Consider the following 25863-nt stretch of genomic DNA (forward strand, 5'->3'; position numbering starts at 1 on the left):
CAATGAAGCCTAACGCTCTTTCCTCTACCAATGGGTGATGATGGTGTCAAGGTGGTCACCTACTTGAAAGCCCCTTAGATATATACAACAGGAGTGGTCAGAGGGAAACTCAGGGCCCTGGGGTTCACACAGTCCCTGAGGGCAATTTATGGGAGGGAGCAAACAAGACTGATCCACACCTTAGCCATGAAAAAGCAAAAGAAACCACCCACTCCCAGACCTTTAGCCAAAGCTGTAGGACATCTTCTCATCCAGACACCAACTTCCAGGGGAGTGACTTCAGATGGTGGTACAGCATTCTATGTATCTGTCAATTTCCTCAAACAAACAAATGGAAAAAAAAAGGGGGGGGGAATCCCCACAATGACTCAGCCTGTCAGGCCTGGTGTCCGCCACCCCCATTTCCCTGCTGCCTCCCCTGCACTCACGGTTCTGGATGGTGATCTTGCGCTGCCGGTAATCCACCCCCAGCACGGGCTCGTTCTGCCCCCGCCTCTGAGCCACGATGCGAACCTCCCGCTGGCTGTCATTGCAGTCATTGGAGGGGTCCTGGCCCAGGGATAAAGCTGCCTGGTAAGCTGAGAAAAGGGGACACAGCTAAGTCACACAGCAGGGGGAATTCCCATGAAGAAAGGCACCTTTAGTGTTCCCTGGAGCAGGGACGCTTCTCAATTTTTCCTGAGCTCATGCATCTACTGGGAATCTTACTAAACATGAAGATTCTGAGTCTGTGGGTCCGGAGTGAGAATCTGAGAGTCTGCATTTCTAATGAACTCCCAGGTGATACTAATGAACTTTTGAGCAGCAAGACCCAGACCCCTCTAAAAGGCCATCATTTCTAAATCCTGGCTGCATGCCCCCGTTTCCCATCCCAACTACCCTTACCTCATTTTTGGTAACCCCAGATTCTGCACCCACAGGGTTCATCTACCTGCCCTTACAATGCATTTTCTGGTGGCAAATGCCTACCACCCTGGTCTCTTTTCCCTGGCCCTTTATTTGAAGAGTAACCCCCTGAAAATCATGCCTTGATTTAGAGATGTGTCTTTTGGGAACGAGGCCAGGTTCTGTCAGTGACTCAGACATTTAGGTATCGGGGTTCATACTGTAAGATGTACTGTAAGTCAGGGCTGACAGAGGTAAAGCTCAGGCCTCCCCCCATTTTTCCTCATCTCAGGAAGCTCACTTCCTTCCTTATAGACGGCGTCTACTTTTACTCTCAAAAATTTCTACAAGGTTAATTGTCCAGGGCTGCCAGTGAGGATCTGCATTCCTTTGTTCCTTGAGAGAGGCAGAAGTAGACAGCTAGAAAGAGCTTTGCTTTCGGAGCACAGAACTGACATGAGTGGGGCAGCCACTACTGTGAGGTAGGACGTGGCTAAGCATAGGTAGGGGGAATTGTGCAGCCCTGAGAATGTATTCCCTGGGGGCAGTGAGCTCTCACTCACTCGCTCACTTGGAGGGTTCAGTCGGCCACCAGGAAGGCTGACCATAAAAGGGAGTGTGGCAGTGTGCAGAGGTTCACAAATGGCCACTCCTCAGTGTCCTGGAGGGTGTAGGAGGCTTCTTTTCTACATTCTAAGGTGGTGAAGGTGATGGCGGCAGACTGCAGACTCATCTCAGTGTGCTGGCACGCAACCGAATGGGCTGGGAGGCAGGACTTGAGCTGCCTTTTAAAAAAAACTTAATGTCTGAGCTGCCTAAATCTTTTCAGGAACAAGGTAGGACACAAATTTTAAAATAAAATAGTATGTGACCAGGAATAAGTTAGTTCATCTGCCTGGGCCATTTATCTATCAAATGAGGGGGCGACGTTAAGTGATCTTTGTGGCTTCTCATAAGGATTTGTGATCCTAAATAATTCCTATGCCTTCATGGCAATGCTTCACAGAGGGGCCTGGGCAGAGGCGGGAGGGCACTCACATGCAGAGTAGTAGTCAAAGATAGGGTCTTTGCAGAAGGACTTGAAGCGCCACGTCACTACCACATCCTGGAGCTGGGCGGAGGTGGTGTAGTCACATTTGAGGACGACAGAGGCAAACAGGGTGACATAGCGCTCCGTGTGCTGGACGGTCACCAGCAAGGACAGGCACCCTGCAGCCAAGAGCAGGAGAAAACACTGAAGGCATACTATGTCTCTGAGAGGTGACCTACTTCTGTTCATGGAGTGATAAAAGCCATGCAAATAAGTGAACACACTGTCTGACTTGATGGGGGCTCACAGGCAGAGTCAGAGGCGGAGACTGCAGACACTCTGGGCGAGGTGGAGGACAGAGCAAGGATGACTTGCGAGGGTCTCATCCGTCCAGCAACAATACAGAAACTGTATGAAAAGAAGGCTGTATAGGTACTGGCCTGAGCCTGCTAATACATGCATACATTTTCTCATGTCACTTTTCTTAAAATGTTTCCCCACTTCCCCAAGGAAGGATTCTGTGTCTCCCCCTCTCTCTCTCTGCCCCTCCCCTGCTCATGCTCTGTCTCTCTCTTTCTCTCTCTCTCAAAAATAAGTGTTAAAAAAGAAGAAGAAGAAGAAGAAGAAGAAGAAGAAGAAGAAGCAGCAGCAGCAGCAGCAGCCGCCGCCTTCCCTGACTGCAAACCTGGGAAAGGGGCCCTGTGTGTTTTCCTAAAGTGCCTCTTCCTACCCCCAGGCAACACTTTTCACATGCCTTGGTGATGGCCAGTTAAGTGCAGGCTCTGAGCAGGCTGAGTTTGTCTCTGACGAGCACCTCATCCTGCACTGTCACCTCCTTGGCACCCAACAGATGTTTGTTGAATAAATAATGGAATGAATGACCAAGAATACATCAACAGTAGAAACTGGCAGTACAGGTTGTAGACATAAGCATGACAACATAAATAAAAATGATCAGATTGTGACAAATTTTATCAAGAAAACTTGAAGAAATTAAGGTTTTTTCTTTTCTCCTTTTTAAAACTCCTTCTCCCCAGCCTCCAAAGCTACAAATATACTTGCAGCTCCAGATCTGCCTTGATGAGGAACCAGGTGGCACAGAAAGTCAGGTGGACTCTGGCGTGGTCAGGGGTCCACACATAACCAACATCTTAGAATGTTCCTATGTCAATATGGTTTCTAGGCCAAGTTATAAGGGATCTTCTTGTGGGAGGTTTAGCTCAGAATAGTAGTATTCAAACTTGAACACGCACCACCAGGACTTATAACAGCCCAGATCACTGTCAGTAGGAGTTTCTGATTCAGCAGGACTTGGATGGGGCCTAAGAACTTACATTTCTAACAAGTTTCCAGGAGACACTGATACTACTGCTCTGGGCATCATACTCTGAGAACCACTGGTGTCGACTAAACTAAAAACAAAACAAACAGGCCTTGTACTCTGAGACAACTGGGTTCAAATAACACTTCACTATTTATTTGGACATTATACAAGTTTTTTTTACTCTGAGTTTGTGTTTTCTCAGCTGTGGCTGGAGATTATAGTAGTCCTAACCTCATCGGGTCCTTGAAAGAACGCAGTGAGATCATTCTCTTCTGGCACTTGGCATGGCGCCTGGCACATATGCTGCTGTGTTAGAGTCGGAGTCGGAGTCTGAATCTGAGTCTCTTTCCCTCTTTTCCTTTATCATGAAGGCCAGAGAGAAAGGGGTTCAAGTTGGGGTTCTCTCCAGGAGAGTTCTCAGGTGGAATGGCTTCAAGGTGACTGGTTTACTCCCACAAACATTTAGCGCCACTCTCACCCCTTACAAAACAGCTGGGTGAGCCTGGCTCAAAGGCCAGAGCCATGTGGTTCTGAGTCCTTCCTCACCTGCTGGACACAGCCCTCGTGAAATAGTAAGTGGTGGCTTGTGACGGGCACATGCACACACTTTTCTCACATCCACAGAGAAAGAGCAGAGTGCTGCTCAGGACAGGCCCTTGCCCCCAGAAATGACCTAAACTGTCTCTAGGGCTGGGCTGAAATGAGGATGTGCCTGTGACAGACCTGCTGGAAAGAGGATCTGCAGGGGAGACCTGTACCTGGGCAAGACTTCATGGAAGAAAAATATAAGCTGGACCTTAAGACTCAGGTAGGATTAAGATCACACGTGAAAAATGGGGAGAAGGCAGAGAAACTCATGGCTTCAAGGCAGAAGAAGAGAGTGAGCAAAAGCCCTTATCAGAAAGGAGCAGTTATTTACGGGGCTTGGAGGGAACCAAACTGGCTAGTATTCTGGCGTTATGGGAAGCAGAGGGATAAATAAGGCGGGGCTGGTGGTAGTGCATGGGGGTGGAGTCTAAATCACACTGAAGCATGTATTTCTAGTTAATGGATAATCACTGGAGACTTTTCTGTAGAGTAATAGGGCAAAAGTGGTGTCTTTGGTAAGACTGATGACTTCCTTGTCCAGCTATAAAGATCATCATTTCAAAAATGAGCCTTGAGTAGTTTGGGAGAAAAATAGCTGCTGTCTTCTACCAGCTATAAGATTCCTGGAAATTAGTCCAATCTGAAATGGAAGAGCCAGTGACCAGCCTCTCAAGCCTAACATGGATTGCTTTGTAATCTGCTTTGTTAGTTTTGCTTCTCTACCCTCACCACCCTCCTTGTTTTTTTCCAGAACTGACCTGACATAAACCTTGGAACTTTCCCCCAACACAGCTTTAACTGAAAAGAAGTCGCTACAGGTAAGCTTTTGACAATGTCCAGGATGGCACTGTCAACACCAGCTTATTTTGCTCAGCAGATACACGGATTGGAATGGAAATAAAAACACCTATTTGTGGTCTAAACAAAATCCTATGTCCACACAGTACTTTCAAATATTTTCTTTTACACATTAAAAATGATCCCTGGGAGGAGATGAGCAGTGCCCCTTCATACACCGCAAATCTGAGACTGGAAAAGGTGAGTGGCCTGTCTGTAGTCGCTTTACTTTCTAATAAGGTCAGAGTCAAGATTCCACCCCTGAGCAGTACTCTTTCCACTCTGCCTGGTTATTCTTTAAGTAAAGGAAGATGTTCGGTACTCACTAGCCTGCAAATAATTGTGGAGTGTGGAGCCAGGCTATAATCGGCAGCAATCACTCTGATACTGTGATTGATTGATAACCTGCATGTTCTTTATTTTCCTGAATGGTAATGTGACATAAATAGCAATTTCTTCAGAGGACTGTAGTGAATATTATTTGTATAGAGGTGGAACATTTGGAGGGAGGGCAGGTTTGCTGGGAATCAGAGAAAGGAATTTGGAGCTAGAAGTTACTTTCAGGTAGCTTTGAAGATTGCTGAATCTGACACTCTGAGGGAGAAGAATGGGGACAAGGGTGATCACCTTTATTGCCAGATTCCCATTCAGCACCCTTCCATGAATGCCTTTATTATGGCCAAAACATACCTGAGGTGACATGACTCACCTTTACCAACGTCAGCACTGGCTTTGCTGGCTGGGTATTTACTCTTTCATCCTCTCTCAGATTCCATCCCTTATGTGAATTTCAAGCCTTGAAATAGATCAGGTTCCCACAATTTTGAATGAACTGAGCTCACTCCCACTCTCTCCAGGGTTCTTCCAGCCCCATAGCATATGCACTCTTGGACCTATACCCCTTGCCCTCCTCCACAAAGAGAGTAAGAGTCCCAGGACAAAAGATACTGAGCAACCAGCAAACCTCCCTCCCCTTTTCTCAGCTGTTGCTGTGAATCTTAGGATCTATTGTGTGCCAGGTGATGTACACACATTGCCTCTAATCTTCACAAAACCCTCTAGGGTGGGAATCCCTCTGCTCATATATGTGGGCCAAGCTTCAGAGACTATAATAAACCAAGCCCTCTTAGCCTCAGGATTTGGTTCTGCTGGCACCCAAACCTGATCTTTCCCAAGCAGGCAAGCTTGACTTTCCAAGTGGAAGTCAGGTGTTAAACTCAAAAAGTAGGAGGATTTTCCAGATTGGGAGGAGGACAGCCTATCTCAAAGGCAAAAACTTCCCATCCTTCTTGTTCTGTAGACTCAGACTTCTCAGTAAAACTAACCACACTGGTCATGCACACTACTATGCAGGTAAAGTTTTCAAGAAGAGACTAAGAATAGAAGAATCTGGGCTGAAAATAGGGACAGATTCAAAAAGGTAGATGTCGATGTTGGATCTTTGCTTTTTTTTTTTGAGAGAGAGAGAGAGCAGGGGAGAGGGAGAGGGAGACGGGGTGGGAGGAGAGGGGGGAGAGGGAGAGGGAGGGGGAGAGAGAGAGAGAGAGAGAGAGAGAGAGAGAGAGAGAGAGAGAGAGAATCTTAAGCAGCTTCATGCCCAACACAGAGCCCAAGGCAGGGCTCAATCTCACTATCCTGAGATCATGACCTGAGCCGAAATCAAGAGCTACTTAGGCACTCCGGATCTTTGCTCTTTAAATTGTTTTCAAATTCTTATATTTCTTTTCTTTTTTTTTTAATTTTTAATTTTTATTAATTTTTGAAAGACAGAAAGAAACAGAAGGTGAACAGAAGAGGGGCACAGAGAGGGAGACACAGAACCTGAAACAGGCTCCAGGCTCTGAGCTATCAGCACAGAGCCTGACACAGGGCTCGAACCCACAAACCGTGAGATCGTGACCTGAGCTAAAGGCAGATGCTCAACTGACTGAGCCACCCAGGGGCCCCTCAAATTCTTATATATTTTTTTCTATTTTTAAATTTCCTTCATCCTGTGGTATCCCCTTCATTTCCTAAATATCTCTATCATTTTCTTTTGAAACTTTAATTCTGGAGAGTGACTTCCTGAGTTCAGATTTTGTCTCCACTCTCCCACCAGCTAAAAGACCTAACAAATTATTTCCAAACTACAATTGCCTCTTTATGCGGAATTATAATAATACTTCCTTGATAATGTTGTAGTGGGGATTAAATGAGATAATAAATGTCCAGCATTTAGCAAAGAGGGTGGGACATAACAGGCACTGAAGAAACATTAGCTGTTACTTGTCTCATTTGTACTTATCTTGCCTACTTTGGAGATTGAAGTCAACTGACAACAGCATGTAAAAGCATTTTGAAAGCATTAAAATGATACAAATGTAAACTGGCATTAAAAGCTCTTAAAGCTGCATCACTTTGTCCCCTGGCAAACCCATTCAGTTAGTCTCCTCTGGGAAAAAGGGAGAGAAACCTGTCATCTAAGGATTGAAAGGTAACTTCAGATGAGATATTGGAGTTTGTGGGAAGGAGGGAAGTGGTAGAGGATTCTGTTTCCTACCATGAAGTACTTTTTAGGACTACGCTCAGGTGCCAGTGGGGACTACATCCTATATTAAAGTCAAAGGAAAACCAATGAAAGAAAATTATCTTTACAGCTAAATGATGTGTGTTCCAAACATATGCATATCTCTGTACATTACTTTATTCAATAATGTCTTCCCTGTGTAATATCAGATTGGGCAAGATGTTTTACAGTGCCTAGAACATATTATCCATACAGCATAGGGACAGAGGTATTCAGGGGATTGAATGGCATTTCCTCTCCTTTACACATGAAGGGCCCTGCCTGGAGGGGTGTGGCAGGCAGCAGGGGGAGCATGGTCTTTCCAGGCAAGGGGCTTGACCTAGTGCCAACACTTGATGGAAGGTCTTGATTCTTGAGTGATTTTTAGGCACCCAGGCACCTATAATCCACTAAGCAGGTTAACAAAAAGTACACAGGTTTAATCCTATCAGAGTTTATGTCTGAGCAAGCTATCTCCCCAAGTATATTTGCCGTCAGTACTTGTTACATTTCCTTAGATAACAGTGCAAATATAAAAGGAATCAAGGGGAAGAGGGAGTGGCCATGAGTGTGAACAAAAAGGGGTTGAGAGAATTAGGAGAGGAGAAAAGAGGACAAAGAGAAGGGGGCTGGGGCGGGGGTGGGGGTAGGAATTAGGTCTATGTATTACATGTTTAACAAAGGTCTGGTATCTGCTACTCAACAGTGTGAGGCTCAGGGTGGTGCTAAGCATGTGGCTACACTGAGGAGGAAACATATATACTGAGCACTTGCTATGTTGTTAGCCATGGTCTTGGGTGATTTATTATATAGTATCTCACTTAACCTTTGTAAAAACACCCATGAGATAAGCCTTATTTTATCTCAATTTCATAAATGAGAAAAATCCTCAGGGAGATGAAGTAACTGGTTCAGGACCACACAGCTAGTGTTTGCCAGCCTTATACATGGCTGGCCTTATACACTAATGCGTGCCTTATACATGGTATGCATTAAACATTTGCTGACTAAAAACAAATTCATACAAGACAGGCTAAACTGCTTGGAACAAATTTTAAGTGCTCTAAAAGTATAGAAAACAAATAAAGTTAACCATTTGTAGGGTGGCAGACAAAAAAACAAAGAAGGGTGTGTATTGCTGGGAAAGGGGGTACAAGAGCATCCCCATATCAGCGGGAGAAGGCTGCCCAAAGTAGTGAGTGAGGCCAAGAATGAGTGAGCCCTGAAATCCAAACAAAGAGCTTTAACCCACTCTATAAGCTATGGGGGTCTAATAGAGGTTCTTGGAGGAATAAAATGAAGGTGAAAAAGATGAACCCAGGTAGGTTAACCTATCATCTGAGTAGAGGCTGGTTGGAACTAGACAGAAAAGAGGCAAGATGGTTAAGGTGCTTAAAATAGGCTAGTGTGAGGTTTATCACCTGGAATAGAAAAGAAGGGGCAAAGCCTGGGATTAAGAAATAGAACAAGGTTTGGGAAATGAAGAAAGTGTCAAAACTGCTTTCTTCTGACCCCACCTTACCCTAAGATTCACAGATTGAAAGATACAGAAATAAAGATGAGGGAAATATGAGACATGACCTGAATCTTCCCAATTCTTTAAACACAAATTTAATTCTCCCCCAAGGACAAAGTGAAACACACTACTGGGCTGAAAGAAACCCAGGCAGATGATACATTAATTATCAGCATCTCATTCCACTGCATTGTTGTTGGGGCAACATGTTTAATAAGTAGCATTTAGTTAGACAATCTATTTCTACTTCTGCATACTAGGATTCAATTAGACAAAACGAATTTACTCCATGGTATGAAACAGGGGAAAGAGCAATGTACTAAAAATGAGGATGCCAGGGTTCTGGTCCTAAGTCTACTATGTCAACCTGGCACTAGTGAACACAGATTTCCTTACCTGCAAAACTGGTCCAGAGAGGAAGACAGAAAGAGACTGGGAGTGAGTTCTACTTGAGTTTGGCAGAGTCCTGGGATTCTGGGGAGGTACGTCAGGGATCCCATGGAGGTAAGGAAGGAGCCAAGTGGACAGCTCCCAACCACCACCCACACCCTCCTCAGCCTGAGAAACTCCGCTTTCCTATCCACTACATTGTGAATCGAGATGTCATTCAGTCTTCAGTGTGATCCCACACTTTACCCCCATCACCAAGGGAAAATTGCTGGTCTATATGCTAAGAATCTTGTGTCTTAGAATCAGCTGGCTCATTTCCCAAAGAATGATAATACAAGTTGATAGTTGTGTGAATCTGTAAGTTAACACCACTCTATAATCTTTAAAAAATTCACAAAAGCCCAAATGAGACACACTCTTTTAGAATTTGGGTGGAAAACTAAACTTTCATTCCAGGCATAAACTTTGAGGCTCAATGGAGGTAACCAGAACTATCAGCCAATAATGCAAAAGGCTGCAGAACCTACCTTAGATTATCTTAATGTTTTGTTTTAAGGGGCAAGTATCACTTGTGTGCTAAACATTTCTTTTTAAAGAAAAAAAAACTTTGAAAAAGTACAAAAACGAACATAAACAATGACAACTGATCTCTCCACAGCTCAGAGCACAGGGACTGGGGTTAACTTCCCAGGACTCCGGGACCTGAGAGGCTCCATCAGGGCCCCAGGCCACACTGACTAGACTTGCCAGTACCCAAATCTGACATGATTTCACTAATGGCCCACACTTAACAACTGCAGAAACCTGGATGCTAACTAGCAGCTTGGGTTAACTCTTCTTTAGAAACAGAAGAGAACAGCGTGCTGGATCAAAATGAACATACTCTAGGATTTTCCAAAGCTCATATTGCAATCTGCAGCAGACCTTGAGAAAATCAACTTACTGGATTTTTCTATTTAGTGTTAATTTGGAGTCTATTTTCTACTTATTTAAATGTTATTAAAATAATATGTGATATCAATCTGTTATTCTTTTACCCAACATAGTAATGGGTTTGTGTGTGTCCATGTCACAACATAAACTGTATTTCTTACTGAGAGCTGTAAAAAAAGTTTGAAAAACACTTCTTTGGTAGATACCGGAACTGAGAAAAGTAGTTTGATTTCTGTTTGATCTTAGGGAATTTTAGGAAGTTTCGTGTAAAAATGAAGAGGCGGGGGCAGTATTTCCTGAGTGATGACCATTTTGTAGACCCTGTGCTTGATGTTAAGCCATCCAACAAGAGCTGGCCTTATGGGGACTGGAGGGTGGGGGTTGTGAGGGGCTTATCAGGAATTTCACCTGTTTTCTGGATGAAGGGAATTGAATTCCTCCAAAGTCACAGCTAGTAAGAGGCAGATTCTGAATTCCAACCTGATAGTCCACTGACTATTAACTGCAGTTTCTTAGCTATAGGGGAAGGAGGAGGAGGGGAAACTTAAATTGCTTCATTCAAGTTAGCTCTAAAATATCCTACTTGGATCTAAATCATGAGTATCATCACCTCACCACCGTGGCTAACATTCATTAAACCCTCACTTTGTTTCAGCCACTATATTAAGTGCCTTAAAATCTTCATTTCACTTAATCCTCACAAAAACCTTATGAGATATGTACTATAATCATCCCTGTTTACTGCAGGCTTTCAGTAACTTGACCAGAGTCACACAAACATTGTGGATGCAAAATCCAAATGCACATTAAATAGTTGGATGAAGCTTTTTCTTTTATATATACCTTCTACACATATTCGGGGAAAATATCTGCTAAAATAGCTATTTCCCCTCAAACTGTTGGAGTCTGAAGAGTTGAAATCTCAATTTCTCACCTATGAAATAAAGTTGAGATTTGGGGCGCCTGGGTGGCTCAGTCAGTTGAGTGTCTGACTCTTGATTTTGGCTCAGGTCATGATCTCACGGTTCATGAGACCAAGCCCTGCATCAGGCTCTGCACTGAGCATGGAGCCTGGTTAAGATTGTCTCTCTCTCTCTCTCTCTCTTTCTCTCTCTCTCTCTCCCCCTGCCCCTCTCCCCACCCCCCCCCTTACATTCTGTCTCTCTAAAATAAAAAGGAAAAAAAAAAGAAAAGTGAGATTAGATGTTACTTAGGACTTTTTGTGAATTCAGCTTTCTCTAGTTCTAAAATGGGTCATGCAGGTAGGCTTCCATTTAAAGAACGGCAGGCAGGGGCACCTGGGTGGCTCAGTCAGTTAAGCGTCCGACTTCGGATCAGGTCATTATCTCACAGCTCGTGAGTTCGAGCCCCACATCGGGCTCTGTGCTGACAGCTCAGAGCCTGGAGCCTGTTTCAGATTCTGTGTCTCTCTCTCTGACCCTCCCCCGTTCATGCTCTGTCTCTCTCTGTCTCAAAAGTAAATAAATGTTAACAAAAAAAAATTTTTAATAAAAAAAAATAAAGAATGCCAGGCAAACACAGCAGTCTGCATAATTTTACCACCTCGGCATCCTGGCTACTAACACTGCATGGCTGGTTCCTGAACACTTGGAGCTCCACTTTCTAAAGCCCCTGTCCATTTAAGCAATCTGCTTACTATAAAGAATATGCCCTTTGGTTATAATCGCTGTATTTGAAAATTTTTCAGTGTTCAATATTCTTCATAAAAATAGAACCGCTTTTAGAACATTATGCTGATGATTTAAGGATTGGGGTTTATACCCTAATAAAATTTTTGTCTGTAAGGCTTCTTTTCTTATTCTATTGACCTGGATGACTGCTGGCTACAAAGTCCTAATCTGGGGATAGGGTGCTAAAGGGGGGAGATGGGAGTAGACCTCTATTTTCTTGAAAAGGCAGCTCAAGCAGCTTCAGAAATCCCTAGCTGCCATGGAACTTGAGCTGAACACATAACGCACAGGATAGAGGACTGTGAGAAGCTGGGATTTTTATGATTTTGCTGTCACAGTCCCAGCTGGTAACTACTCTGGTGGAATTTGGGGCACTTCAATCTAGGTGAGGTTTAGTCCATTTCCTTGTGTATCATGTGTCGGACACCTAGCCTTCTTAGCTTCAGACAACTGATAGAACATAGATCCTGCAGAAAACGGTGTGAGCCAGAGGGTCTTAGGGATACTGATTTTCCAGTGTTCTCACCCTTTTGCAATTCTCCCTCCTTTTTATTCTCAGCATTAAGCTTAAGCTATTGTAGAATCTTGTCTGAATGAGATTTAGTTACATCCAAGTGATTTTCATGTCCTATCAAGCTGGTAAAAATGAAACTCTGCCCTTAACTTCAAATTACATCTCCTACAGAAAAATACAAGACTCAAATTGGTCTGTGAGCAAACTGAGCTGACTTCCCACTGAGATAAGAGGGCAGTTATTCCTAAAAACGGGACAAGGGATGGTAAAATGAAATGAAACGGGGAAGAATTTCCAAGGGCACTCATACATTCTTGTTTGCAAGGTCACACCTACATCCTACTTGAAAAGGGTTGAAAGTCCCGCACAGTCATTCAGCTATCCTTTCACCTGATTTTACTCATGCAGATAGACACTCCTGCCATATTTCCAAGAGATACACTGAGACACAAAAACCATGCTTTCCAAAGCAGACACGGTAGGAAAGTTAAGAGAAGGGAGGAAAAAGTGGGTGGTTGGGCGCCTGGTGGGGAGATACTGAGCAAGGGGGAAGAGTTAGGAAAGTGAGTGGATACAAAGAAAGTAGAATAGTGACACTGACCATGGTTAGCAGACAGCCACATGGCTTAGTCCTATAAAATAAGCAAAGTAATTAGGAATCAAAAGAGTGGTGCTTCCACCTTTATGGATTCAGTTTTAAAGACTAAGAAGTACCTAAAGACTGCTGGAGGGAAGCCCAGGGGCTCTGGGTTTCTTTCTTAGTTGCACCTGTTTCAGAAGGGCCTAGGCCAATAAATGAGGAAAACAACAGGTTCCCACAGGCAGAAACTCGAGCTAGTCCCCGCACCTCCTGGTGCCTGTGCCAAGAGCTACCAGAGCGCTGCCCAGGCCTCCACTACCCTGCCCTGTCCTGCCCGAGGCCAGCTCTGCAAGGCCAGGCAACAATGGCTTCCTGTCTCTCTGCGCCCAGGGTGAGACCCACTTTCCCAAGGCTCACCTGCTGGGAGCCAGGTGAAGAGGAGCAGCCAAGGTGCAGGCAGCTCGGGGCCCATGCCAGCCGCTCCCTGGCCCCTTTCTGCTCAGGGGCTCCGGGGGCACGTCAGCTCTCTTCCACAGCTTTCACCCCAGGACGCACCACTTCTCCAAGGAATCCCTCCGCCTTCCCCTCGCTCGGCGCGGCGCGGCGGAAGGGCCGGCCTCGGTCCCCGAGCAGGTGAGGTCCGGCTCATCCCCACCTGGGGCGCGCCCCTCAGCCCCGCCTCCCGCCCCGCGCACCGCCCTTTCCTGCTCCGCCCCCGGTCCCGGAGGACCGCGGCCACCTCTCCTACCTGCCACCGCCTCGCCTCTTCCACCGCAAGACTCCAGGTAGTTCTCCTCCCTGGAACCCCATCTCTTGCCACACCTTTCCCGCTTATAAAGAACGTTACCATTTTACCCCCCAGAAGTTCTTGGGAAATCTCACCCCTAGCAACTTTCTTACCCCTCTTTGGAGAATTTATGTGGACATAACTGTCTAGGTGCATTTCCTGCGTTATATTTCCATTCCCTCATGCGTGTTTGGAAAACTTTTTTTCCCCACTGAAAACACACTAATATGACGTTTGCACATAATGTTTGCTCAGGTTTTCTAGAAACTAAAGCGTATGGTATAAACTAGACAAATAGGTTTAATTTTCCGCAGATATAAAACTCATAGATGCTTATTACAGAAAAGTTAGAAAAATATAAATTATTAGAAATAAGAAAAAAATCCTGCTCCCACCACCCATAGTTAGGCATTGTTAATGTCGGTGTATTCCTTTTTATTAGTTTCCATCCTTCGTGAAGTGCAGCTCCACAGCCCCTCACTGACTCAGCCCCCCCAAAGTCAAAGATTCTAGGTCACTTTGCACCAGGCCAACTAAGATATAATCCAGTCCTTCCTTCCTTGGCAGGAACCCACTAGGGAACCATAAAACAGAGGAAGAAGACACACTTGCCTTCGGGAACCAACCAACGACATTAACCTGGAAAGTCACCTATACACTGGTCAATAGAAACAACAAGCTATTTTATACACCTCTCCCTTATTAGGGATTGTTCATTGTGCTCTCCCTCCTAGCCACCATCTTTTTCCTCAAGAAAAGAATTATAAAGGTGCATTAAACATGGTTTCTGCCCCTCAGGAAGCTCCCATTCTCATCAGTGACCTTAGAAGTCAATATTATTTCTCTTAAGATTATCTCCTCCTCTGCTGTGAAGGGTTCTCTTCACTAGAGCTACTCGTGTCCCTCATCTCACTTCCGCCCAGAGGAACATCCTTGTCCTGAGACTAATTGGTGGTCAACCCAGTCCCTTCTCCCAATTTCCCCTCCTTCCCCTTTAGTCTGCCCTCTAGTTCCCCAATTGGCCTCTCCCCTTTAAATGTTTTTTCCTGTAGCCACTTCTCTTCAAGAAAGTAGGAAGTAAATTCAGGCAGTAAGTACATGGCCAAAGGCAGATGGTACAGAATGTTCAGGGGCCTTTAGACCTTCCACAATGGGATCTTAGCACAGCAGCAGAAACAGGATACAATGTGAGGGATGCTCCCCCTACCCCCTCCAGAGACTGTGCACATGCTGTCAGGAACATTGTATGTATCTGAGTGTTTGTGACCCTGAGGGATTTGTGTGGCTCCTGGATTTGTAAATTGCTCTAGGCAAATGTTCAATCCCAGTCTAAAAAAGTATGAGCCCTCACTTTCCCAAACCTACCTCCTACGCCCTTCAGTCCTTGTTTTGATATAAAGGTCAGTTTAATACTACATGCATCTTTTTTCTTTACCACCTATATTCTATATTCCACCTGTATGAAGCAATGATCTAAGAGCCTTCTATGCATTATCTCATTACATTTCTACAATAACTATATAAAATAGGGACTGTTACTCTGTTATTATCAATCCCATTTTACAGATGTAGAAGCTGAGGTACAAAGAAGTAACTTGACCAAGGTAACAAAGCTAGTAAGTGGTGGAGTTATGAATCTAAATGAGGCAGTCTGATTCCAGACCTTCTGCTGTTAGCTATTACACCATACACTCTCACCTAGCTATGTCTCAATCTGTGTTTACAGTTAGGTTATCAGCTAAGGCAGTTTGTTTCCACATATATCATTTAGCTCTACAGAAAGTAAAACTCCATTCCACTACCGTGAGCTCTCCTGGACCAGTTATTCTGCCAACATGTACCATTGGTTCAATAAAGATTTGATAAGAATATACATTTGGCTCAGAACAACAAACAGTTCTTTCATTGCTAAATATAGAAGTAAAAATCACTTGACCTGCTGATAGTGACGGAGACAAAAGTGTCCTCATATACAAAGTAACAATGAGTAGTATTTATTAAATGCTTATATTGTGCTGGGCACTATTCTCAGCACTTCAATAATTCTCTCAACAACATTCTGAAGCAGGTATTATTATTGTCCCCATTTTACAGCTAAGGAACTTGAGGCACAAAGATTCAGTTACTTACCCGGGGTCACCCAGCTTGTAAGCAGAAAAGCTGAGAGGTAAACTCAGGCAATCTGCCTTTGGAGAACACACCCTTAATTATTACCCTAGCCATATTGTGTTTCTTGCTGTTCACTCGTCTAGGGTCTAACCACAAAGTACTGAGCTTATGATTTCATCATTTATAATCATACTTTCTAGTTAAAACTGTCCATAAATATTTCTGAATACTGTGTCTATATATACATATGCATCTCTGCTTGAGAATAGTTTGATATTTGTACATGTGTGTATTTATCAAGAATGGAAGAAAGAAAATAAATATGTAATTAAAAATCCTGCTCCAGTTAAACCTAAAGGGACGCAGGAAATGAAAGTAGCTAACTGATGCTGCAACATTTGGAAATATCTCATTCATTTTGTATGTCTGGCATACAAAGAGCATAGCACCTGGCATATTGGTAGTACTCAATAGATATAGTTGAGTTCTTTATCTATAGTTGCTGGAGTAAGTGACATGTAAGCTGGGTTTGAAAATGAACAAGACTTTGTCAGAGCAATCCAAGCAGAGAGACTATGTGCGAAAATCATAGCACCAGGAAACAGCATAGTTGAACTATAAGCACTTCAGTTTTGCCAGGGCAAGGTGGGGAGTGGTAGGAAAATTTGTTAGAGAGCCAGGGTAAATAAAGGGCCTTGCATGACCAGCTGGAGAACTAAGACTTTATACAGTAGACATTAGGGAAGCAGCAAAGGGTTTTAAGCTGGACAAGACATGATCAGACTTGCGTGTTAGGAAGATAAACTTGTCAGCAATGAGAAGGATGGTAAGCAAGAATTGAGATGAAAGGCAGGGAGATCAGTTAGGAAACTGTTACTGTGGTCAAGATGGAAATACTGAAGGCTCAACCCAGTCATTGATGTTGAGAATGGGGAAGAAAAAATACTTTGGCAGACATTTAGAATGTAGAATTGACAAGACTGATGGTAAATTAGATGTGAGAATTGAGAGAATATATATTTATGATTATTAAGTCTGTGTAGATGGTGTTGCCATTCTACACAGATATACAGAAAAAAATTTGAATCATTTTAGACACATTTGCACCTGACAGAATAGTGGAGTATCCAAATGAAACCCCCATGGATGGTTCGACACCTTTATTAAGTACAGTTGTTTGAGTGGGGTTGGTAGGAACTACATGCTTAATAAGAGAGGTCTGGGTCAGATGGGACTGGGAGACCTACTTTTTGGTCAGTGGAATATAATCCAAGATACAGTTCATCTGGGAGTAGGGCTAAAAGCAGGAGGTGAAAAAATCTGGGGAAAGGAGTTTCAGAACAAATATATTCATTATTACCACTCCTATTCAACATTATACTGAATCTTCTAATTAGCATAATAAGAAAATTTAAAAGGCTGAAAATGAATAAAGATATTGTTATCACAGTGTTTTGATTACATAGACTACTGAAGAGAATCTATATACATAAGGGCTAACAAGAAGTTGCTGAAAACAAGGTCAATATGTTAATGTCACTGGCATCTGTATATACCAGGAACATCCATTTGGAAGATATAACTTTAAAATATACATTTGTGGGGAACCTGGTTGGCTTAGTCGGTTAAGTGTCCAACTCTTGATCTCGGCTCAGGTCATGATCTCACAGTTTGTGGGATTGAACCCTGTGTCATAAGGCTCTCCATTAACAGTGTGGAGCCTGCTTGGGATTCTCTCTCTCTCTCTCTGTCCCTCCCCGCCCCCCTGCTTCAAAATAAATAAATAAACTTTAAAAAATAAAAATAAAATATACATTTGTAATAGCAGTAAATCTATAAAGTAGGAATAAATCTAACAATATATGTGAAATAGCTCAATGGAGAAAATTGTAAGAAGTTAGTAAAAACACTTTTCAAAGATGTAAATAAATGCAAAGATGTACCATATTCATAGATAAAAACAATATCACTAAAGACAGTATTTTTTCTCAGTTAATTCTAAATATTTCTAACAAAAACCTGAAAAATCTCCCCAGAACTTCCTAAGATATTCTTAAAATCAAATGGAATACAGTGGTAAATAGCTAAGATAATTTTGAAGAAAAATAAGAAGGAAGAGGGGAATTTGCCTCTTTAAATGAAAAAGCTAGAGCACTTAAAACCATGTGGCAGTGGCATAGATAAGCAAACAGACAAGTGGAACAAAGACGAAAGAGATTCTGGAAACATACCCATATAGATGGGAACTTGATATATTACAGAGATTGCATTATAATTCAATGGGGGGATAGGGATAACCATAAACTATTCAATAAGTGATGCTAGGACAATTAGTGTTTGTTATGTTAAAAGTTAAGATATTGTTTCTTCATACTACATACAAAATTCCAAACTGATTGAAATCTAAACATTAAAAGCAAAAATTTCAAGCTTTTAGGAGAAAATATGGTAGAATACCTATATGACCTTGAAGAAAAGAATCATTTCTTAAACAGAAAACAAGAAGAATAATTCATTAAGGAAGACTGATACAGAAGACTATGTTAAATTTTAAAATTCTATAATCAAAGGCAATGTATACAAAATGAAAAAACAAAGCACAAACTGGAGAAAAATGTTTGCTGTGCATTTAAAAGGCAAAAAAATATGACCAGCATATTTAAAAAATAACAACAACAACAACAACAACAACTCCTAAATAGTAAGTAGGGGACAACCCAATAGCAAGGGAGACAAATAGCCAATTCACGTAAGAGGAAATCTGATTCACTATTAATTATATTAAAAGATGCTCAACCTAATAATCAGAAATTGTAAATTTAAAACAAAGCTATTTCATGTGTGACAAATTGGTTAAAATGTAAAAGTCTGAGCAAACTAAGTGTTGGTAAAGATGTGAGAAGTTTAAATTGGTTCAACTACTTTGGAGAACAATTTGACAAAATCTCATGAAATTGAAGGTACATATATCTCTGCACCTTTTGATTTCCCTTCTAGGTCTCCAATCTATAAAAATTCTCACTCTTGTGCACACAGATACATGGATGTTGGCTGCAAAACAGTTTGTGCAAAACCTGGAAACAACTTCCCAACAGAGAGGAGTAAATAAATAAAATGGGGCTTATCAATGGAATGAGATAATATGACACTGTTAAAATGAATTAACTAAATCTATACCATGGATGAATATTAAAAACATAATGTTATATGAATAAAGAAGTTGCAAGATATTATTTACAGTATTTTGTCAAGTGTTAAGACAAAAACAATACATATAAGATTCACATATATGTAGAACAAAATACAAAAACATTCCAGGGAATAGGATTCACCAATCTTGGAGGGTTGTTACTCCTGAGAGGGAGGGAGGAGAGGTATGGGTTAGGAGGGACGTCAGCTGAATCTATAACATTTTATTTAAAAATATATATATTTTTGCCTGGGTGGCTCAGTTGGTTGAGCATCCAACTCAGGATCAGGTCATGATCTCACGGCTTGTGAGTTAGAGCCCTGTGTTGTCAGTTCGAGCCCTGTTTGGGGGGCGGGGGCGCTTGGCACTGACAGCTCAGAGCCTGGAGCCTGCTTCTGATTCTGTGTCTCTTCTCTCTCTGCCCCTCCCCCGTTCATTCTCTCCCTCACGTGCGTGCTCTCTCTCTATCTCTCTCTCTCACAAAAATAAACATTAAATTTTTTTTTTAATATCTGAAACCAATACGCTAAAAATGTAAAAGCAGTTACATTTAGGTGGTATAAATGGTGCTGATTGCATTATTTTATATGCTTTTCTGTATCTTTGGCTTATTTTGTAATTAAAAATGCTTTAAAGACAAAAAAGAGTAGCACTGAATGAGACTATGTGTGTTTGGGCTATGACATTTTCACTGACATCCAGTGTGACTTTAGGTAAGTCACTTTGGCCAAGAATGTTTTTATCTATCAAATGGGAAACTGGATGAGATAACTTCTTTGGTTCTTCCCACCTCTGGCATTCTACAAAAGTGAGAATGACCCAGATTAGGAAGATATCAGGGTTCTTTAGCTGGACAGAGGAATACAGAACTAATGCATCTCTAAGGGTGACTTTCCTCAAAGAATGGGCTCTACCCATTCTAAGCAGAGATGTAGACTCCATGTTCTGCCAAAGCCATGCATGGAACCAAGGTACTTTAATTGCACTTTTCATGGAAGGCCTAAGAATCTGGTTTTCTGACTATTTTATTGTAAGGAGAAAATCTAAGGACAATTGGGGGGGCTTGTCCAATTCTTGAGGCTGGAGAAGAGGCCCAAGTCCTCATAGCAAAGCAAAGGTAGGCAGCCTGGAGTTTTGCTACCAACAGAGGGATTTTTTTTTACCAACATAGTGTTTTTCATCTTGTGTCAAGGCCCAATTTGTTATTCAGACTCAGAGCTTCTCTGAAATGATGAGCTCAGTCCATACACATCTCAGTGAAGCTCAATAGGGGTCAGAATATCCAGTTCTTTCCAGCCCACTCCAGAGAATCTGATTCAGTTAGTCTATGGGGAGACCCAGGAAGCAGTATTTTTTCAAAAGTTCCCAGGTGGTTCTAATGTACAGCCAGAGTTGAGAAGCTACTTGAAGAGTGAGCTGGATGAGAGAATGCCCCACATCTTTGTTAGCAAATAGGGCATTCCCCAGGGCAGTCCCTAAACAGAACACTTTCCAACACATTTCTTGTCTCAGTTTATCTTTGATAATTCTGCTTTGCCACCACCTTGAATGACAGAATAACAGAGTTTCTACTCCAAAGACCGAGGTCCTGAGGTATGTAACTTTTCCAATGTTAGGTTTCTTCACCAGGACAGCACAACATACTCATGGTATCTTCACATGGGAGTGAGGCTAAGGACATCGTCACCAAGCAGCTGTTTGACTCTAAACAAATAACAGTCTCTCTAGGCCTCAGTTTTTTGTTTTAACACAACGGACTTAGGCAAGATCAGTGGTTTTTACACTGTATTCTGAGAAGCTCTTGCATTCTGTGGAGTACCTAAGGATTTGCCTCTGCCAGAAAGGTCGGTTTGAAAAATCACTGGATTGAATGATCCAGAAAGGCTTTTCCATAGCCAACAGTTGACAATTCTAAATTCTACAGGAATAGATTTATGCTACCACCAAAGTCTAACATAACCCATATGCTTTGAGGCCTTTTGAAGATCATATTTACCAACCTGGTCTAAAGCAGATATTACAAACTGGCTACTTGCAGACCAAATTCAGTGCACAGACATGTTTTGGTTTTGCCTGAAGAATACTATTTTTTCTTTCTTTGGCGTCTTTTTAAAAAAATTTTCTAAATTTGAAATATAAGACAATTCTGAAACCTGTACAAATCAGAGGTGTATGGTTCAATGAACTATCACAATGTAAACATATCTTTACAATTATTCTGGGCAAGTTATAGATTAGTAATGAAATGGTGATTTCCTCATAACCCCTCTAAATCATTCCCTCCCTTTTCCTCCCCAAAGGTAACCACCATCTTGATTTCTTACATTATAGATCGGTCTTGCCTCTTTTAACATTTACATAAAGAAAATAATGTAGTACACATTTTTGGAGCTTGCCTCTTTTGCTCAATATTAGCAAGATTCATCTGTAGTTTTGCATGTATCTGTAAGTTTGTTAACTCTTATTTATGAATAGAATTATATTGATAGAATATACCACAATTTATTTAATGTATTGTTGATAAGGATTTGTTTCTACTATTTGGCTATTATGAATAATGACGCTATAAACATTGTTGTAAATGTTTGGAGAGCCATACACTAACCGATTTTTGCTTCTATAACTTAAGGTAAAATTATCTGGTCATCGGGTATGTGTGGTGATTTTATTTTTTTTTTTTTTTAATTTTTTTTTCAACGTTTATTTATTTTTGGGACAGAGAGAGACAGAGCATGAACGGGGGAGGGGCAGAGAGAGAGGGAGACACAGAATCGGAAACAGGCTCCAGGCTCTGAGCCATCAGCCCAGAGCCCGACGCGGGGCTCGAACTCACGGACCGCGAGATCGTGACCTGGCTGAAGTCAGACGCTTAACCGGCTGCGCCACCCAGGCGCCCCTGTGTGGTGATTTTAATATATGTACCCAAATTCTCTGACCGTCCTCTCTTCAAAAGAGACCCTCAAGTATAGGCTGAACTTAGTGACTCACTTCTAATGAAAAGAACAGCAAAAGTGATAGTGTGTTACCACCAAGACCAGATCATAAAAGGCATTACAGCTTCTTCCTTGCCCAGTATGGGGAGGCCAGCTGCAATATCATGAGGATACTAAGGCAATCCTATGGAGAGGTCCACATGGCAAGGGACTAAGGCCTCCTGCCAATGATCATATGAGTGAACCATCTTGGAAGGAAATATTCTAGCTGCAATCAAGTCTTCAGAAGAGTTGACATTTGACTATTAACTCATGAGAGACCCTGAGACAAAACCCACACAGCTAAGCTACTGTCAGATTCCTGACCCACAGGAAGAGAGAGAATATGTTTGTTGTTTTAAGCAACAAACTACTGTTTAAACTATTGTTTAAAACAATAGTGCTATTATGCAGCATTAGATTGTCAGTATAGTAAGCATATGTTCAACCTTAGATTTTTCCAAATTTACTTATATACCACTAGTGTATGAAAGTTTTAATGTTTCACATCCTTGGCTATATTTGGGGTTGACAGTCTTCAATTATAGCTCTACTGTGGGTATGCAATGGTATTGCATTGTGGTTTAATTTGCATTTCCCTGATGACTAATGAGTTGAGCACTTTTTCATATGTTTATTGGCTTTTGGGACTTTTGGATATTCTTTTTTTTTTGGCTTTAGTAGAATCTTTTGCTTTTTTTTTTCTTCAATTTTCTATTCTTTTCTTGATTTATAGGAGTTTCTTATGGTATTCTGGATATGGTCCTTTTTGTGATTTACATGGGTTAAAAATACCTCCTCCCAATTTGGTACTTGGTTTTTTGCTCTCTTAATGATATTGTTTGCTGAACAAATATATTTATTACTTATTTTAAAGAAGTTTAATTTATCAATTTTTATTTTAATGTTTTTAAGATTTTAGTGTCTTATTTAATATATACTTGCCTTTCCTAAGGTCATGAAAATATTCTCGTCTGTAATCTCCTAGTAGCATTATATTTTGCTTTTTACATTTAGATCTACAATCCACATAGAACTGATGTATGAAGTAGGGAGTTAAGTTCCATTTTTTTCCTCAGATATCCAATTAACCAGACCTAATTATTGAAAATTAATTTTTATGCTTGCTTCAGCAACATGTATGCCACCCCCCCCAAAAAAAAAGAAAGAAGGAAGGAAGGAAGGAAGGAAGGAAGGAAGGAAGGAAGGAAGAAAGAGGGAAAAAGAAAAAAATAATTTCTTTCCCTTCTGCTCAACAATGTCAGCTTTTCCAAAAGTGAACTGTCCATACATGTGTATATTCGATTCTGGATTCTCTACTTTCTTTCCTTAGTCTTTCTATTTGTTTGCCTATCTTTGTGCCAATACCACATTTTTTAAATTATGATAGCCTTATAACAGGTCTTCATATCTACTAGAACAAGTCCTTCCATTTCATTTTCTTCTTCAAGAATGACTTGGCTATTCTCAGCCAGTTGCATTTCCACGCACATTTTAGAATCAACTTGCTAATTTACACAAAAATCTGCTAGGATCTTAATTGGGATTGCCTTACCCATCTACCCGATAGATGAATTTGGGAGGAATTGCCATTTTTATATTTTTGAGCCTTCCAATTTATGAACTTAGTATATACCTCCAATTGTTTTTATATTCTTCCATTTTTCTTAAATTTTTTTAGGTTTTCATTTTTTTGGTAGAAATACATCTCCATGAGGCTAATTTGTAGGTATTTATATAATTTGATGGTAAATTACATCAATTTAAAAATCATTTCAAAAATTGTATTTTCTGTTGTTTATGGCTAGTGTATAGACTTTCAGTTGATTTCATATATTGACCTTGTACTCAGCAAAATTGTGTGTCTGGTTATTTTGGTTGAGTCCCAGAAATTGTATGAAATACATGAAAAGGTATAGAAATTACTTCTGGTTTCACCTCAGAGGTATAGAGAGCTATAAGAGCTGTTCCCACCCTTACATTAAGAAAATGCTGGACAAACTGCAAAACTAATAAAGATTCTTTAACCCTTAAGAAGGTTGCTGTCACTGGACAAAAATGTAACCCAAATTTGGGAGACAAGCTCCTATATAGAAAAACAGAATCAGAGCATTTGCTTATCTGGGGGAGATGCCTCCTGATGCCATATAAGCCAGTCACAAGAATAGCTGGAAAACTAATAAATTGCTAAAGGCTGAGTGTGGACCAGTGTTATACATTGAAGCCCCTGTGGGTCTGTCTGTACCTTCTTTCAGGGTTTTTCTGTGAGAACCTCACCAGGAGCTCACAAGGAAAATTGGAGAAAACTCTAAGGACATTTTCCTTACAGGAATGGCTGCATGAGGGGGACTAGAAATCATTGCCAAAACTCTGCTCTAACCCATCTATTCTAGCTCCTCTGTGAAACAAAAGGCTCAATCTGCAGAGTTAATGGAAACAAAAACTGTATTTTTAAGGTACTGATGGAAGCCCGTTGCTACTGGGGAAGGAAAACAGGAAAATAAATGTTTACCCCTGGGAGAAAGTCAAGAATAGGTTCTGGCCCAGCACTAAGTCCGGTGGAAGGCAGGAACACAAGTGAAGGTTCCCAATGTCTGCCGAAAACTGAAGCAATTAAAACACAGAGAACTACGCCTTGCCTACCCTCCTCCCCACAACCATTCTGATAAACATTAAGTAAAAATAAGAATGGAATACAGCTAGGAGAACAGCTAAAGACAGATTACTTTGGGGAACCAGTTCAAAGGGAAGACTCAAAAGAAAGCAGAAAGGCATGAAACCAAGAGTAGAGAAGACACCGAGAAAAACATTCTGGCAAATAGCTCACACAAGGTATCGCTAGAGAAATTTGAAGCCTGTGTACACTGAGGTAACCATAGTAGCAACACACTTCCAGCCCAACTCGACTCCAGACAAACTTAACACCAGTCCTCATGTCACTAAGTGCCTAGCAAAAGGAAAAGCATGCTTATCTCTAAGCATGAAAGATGTATACTCAGTGTCTATTATCTTGTAGAACACATCTTACTTTGAACCAAAAATCATGAGGCTGTCAGTCTGCTCAGGCTGTCATAACAAAATACCATGGACTTGGAGGTATAAACAGCAGAAATTTATTTCCTTACAGTTCTGGAGGCTGAGAAGTCCAAGATCAGGGTGCCAGCATGGCTGGTTTCTGGTGAGAATTCTTTCTGGCTTTCAGATGACTGCCTTTTCACTGTGTGCTTATATGGTGGAGACAGAAGGAGAGCAAACTTCCTGGTGTCTCATCTTATATGAGCATTAATCCTCATGAAATCTCCACCCTCATGACCTCATTTAAACCCAAATGCATGTCAAAGGTCTCATCTCCAAGTACCATCACATTGGGGGGTTAGAGCCTCAGCATATGAATTTGTGAGAAGATACAGTTCAATCTATAGCAGAGGAATACAAAATGACAAGAAAAATCAAAATCTGAAGAGACAAAACAATCATCAGAACAGAACCAGGCACAAATATGACCCATGTTGGAACTATCTTACAGGGAATTTAAAAAATTAAAATTAATATGTTAAAGGGTCTAATTGACAAGGAAGATAATATACAGGATCAGAAAGATAATTTCAGCAGAGAAATATAAACTATAAACAAAAGAATCAAATTGAAATGCAAGAAATTAAAAAATGTAGTAAAGAGATGAAAAATGCCTTAAACAGGCCCATCAATAGACCTGACACAGCAAAAGAAAAAAACACGGAACTTGAAAATAGGTCAATAAAAATTATATAAACTGACAAACGAGGAAAAAAACTAAAATGGGGGAAAATAAACAGAACAGAGCAACCAAGAGCTGAAGGAAAATATCAAATGTTATAATATACATGTAACTGGAATCTCAGAAGGGACAGAGAAAAAGAATACAAGATAGAAGAAATATTCAAAAAAATAATGGCCAAGAATTTCCTAAAATTAGTGCCATACCTCAAACCA

The 25863-nt window shown here is 41.4% G+C and overlaps 1 protein-coding gene across 8 annotated transcripts in view; it reads right to left on the reverse strand.

Annotated features, from left to right (window-relative positions):
- Positions 1-25159, reverse strand: part of ILDR1 (immunoglobulin like domain containing receptor 1) — a 41354-nt gene extending 16195 nt beyond the window's left edge. For 5 of the 8 annotated variants that reach the window (XM_045502232.1, XM_045502230.1, XM_045502229.1 and 2 more), the window contains exons 1-3: positions 13251-13425; positions 1924-2094; positions 429-578 (exon numbers count right to left, since the gene is read on the reverse strand). In XM_045502232.1, the coding sequence (XP_045358188.1) occupies positions 429-578; positions 1924-2094; positions 13251-13305 (376 nt within the window). In that variant the 5' untranslated portion in view covers positions 13306-13425. Of the gene's footprint in view, positions 1-220; positions 319-428; positions 579-1923; positions 2095-13250; positions 13426-24863 lie in introns of those variants that run through there. The other 3 variants (XM_045502228.1, XM_045502233.1, XM_045502234.1) reach the window with 3 other exon arrangements.
- Between the last annotated feature and the right edge of the window lie 704 nt (positions 25160-25863).

This window comes from Leopardus geoffroyi, chromosome C2, assembly GCF_018350155.1.
Source record: "Leopardus geoffroyi isolate Oge1 chromosome C2, O.geoffroyi_Oge1_pat1.0, whole genome shotgun sequence".
Classification (NCBI taxonomy): domain Eukaryota; kingdom Metazoa; phylum Chordata; class Mammalia; order Carnivora; family Felidae; genus Leopardus; species Leopardus geoffroyi.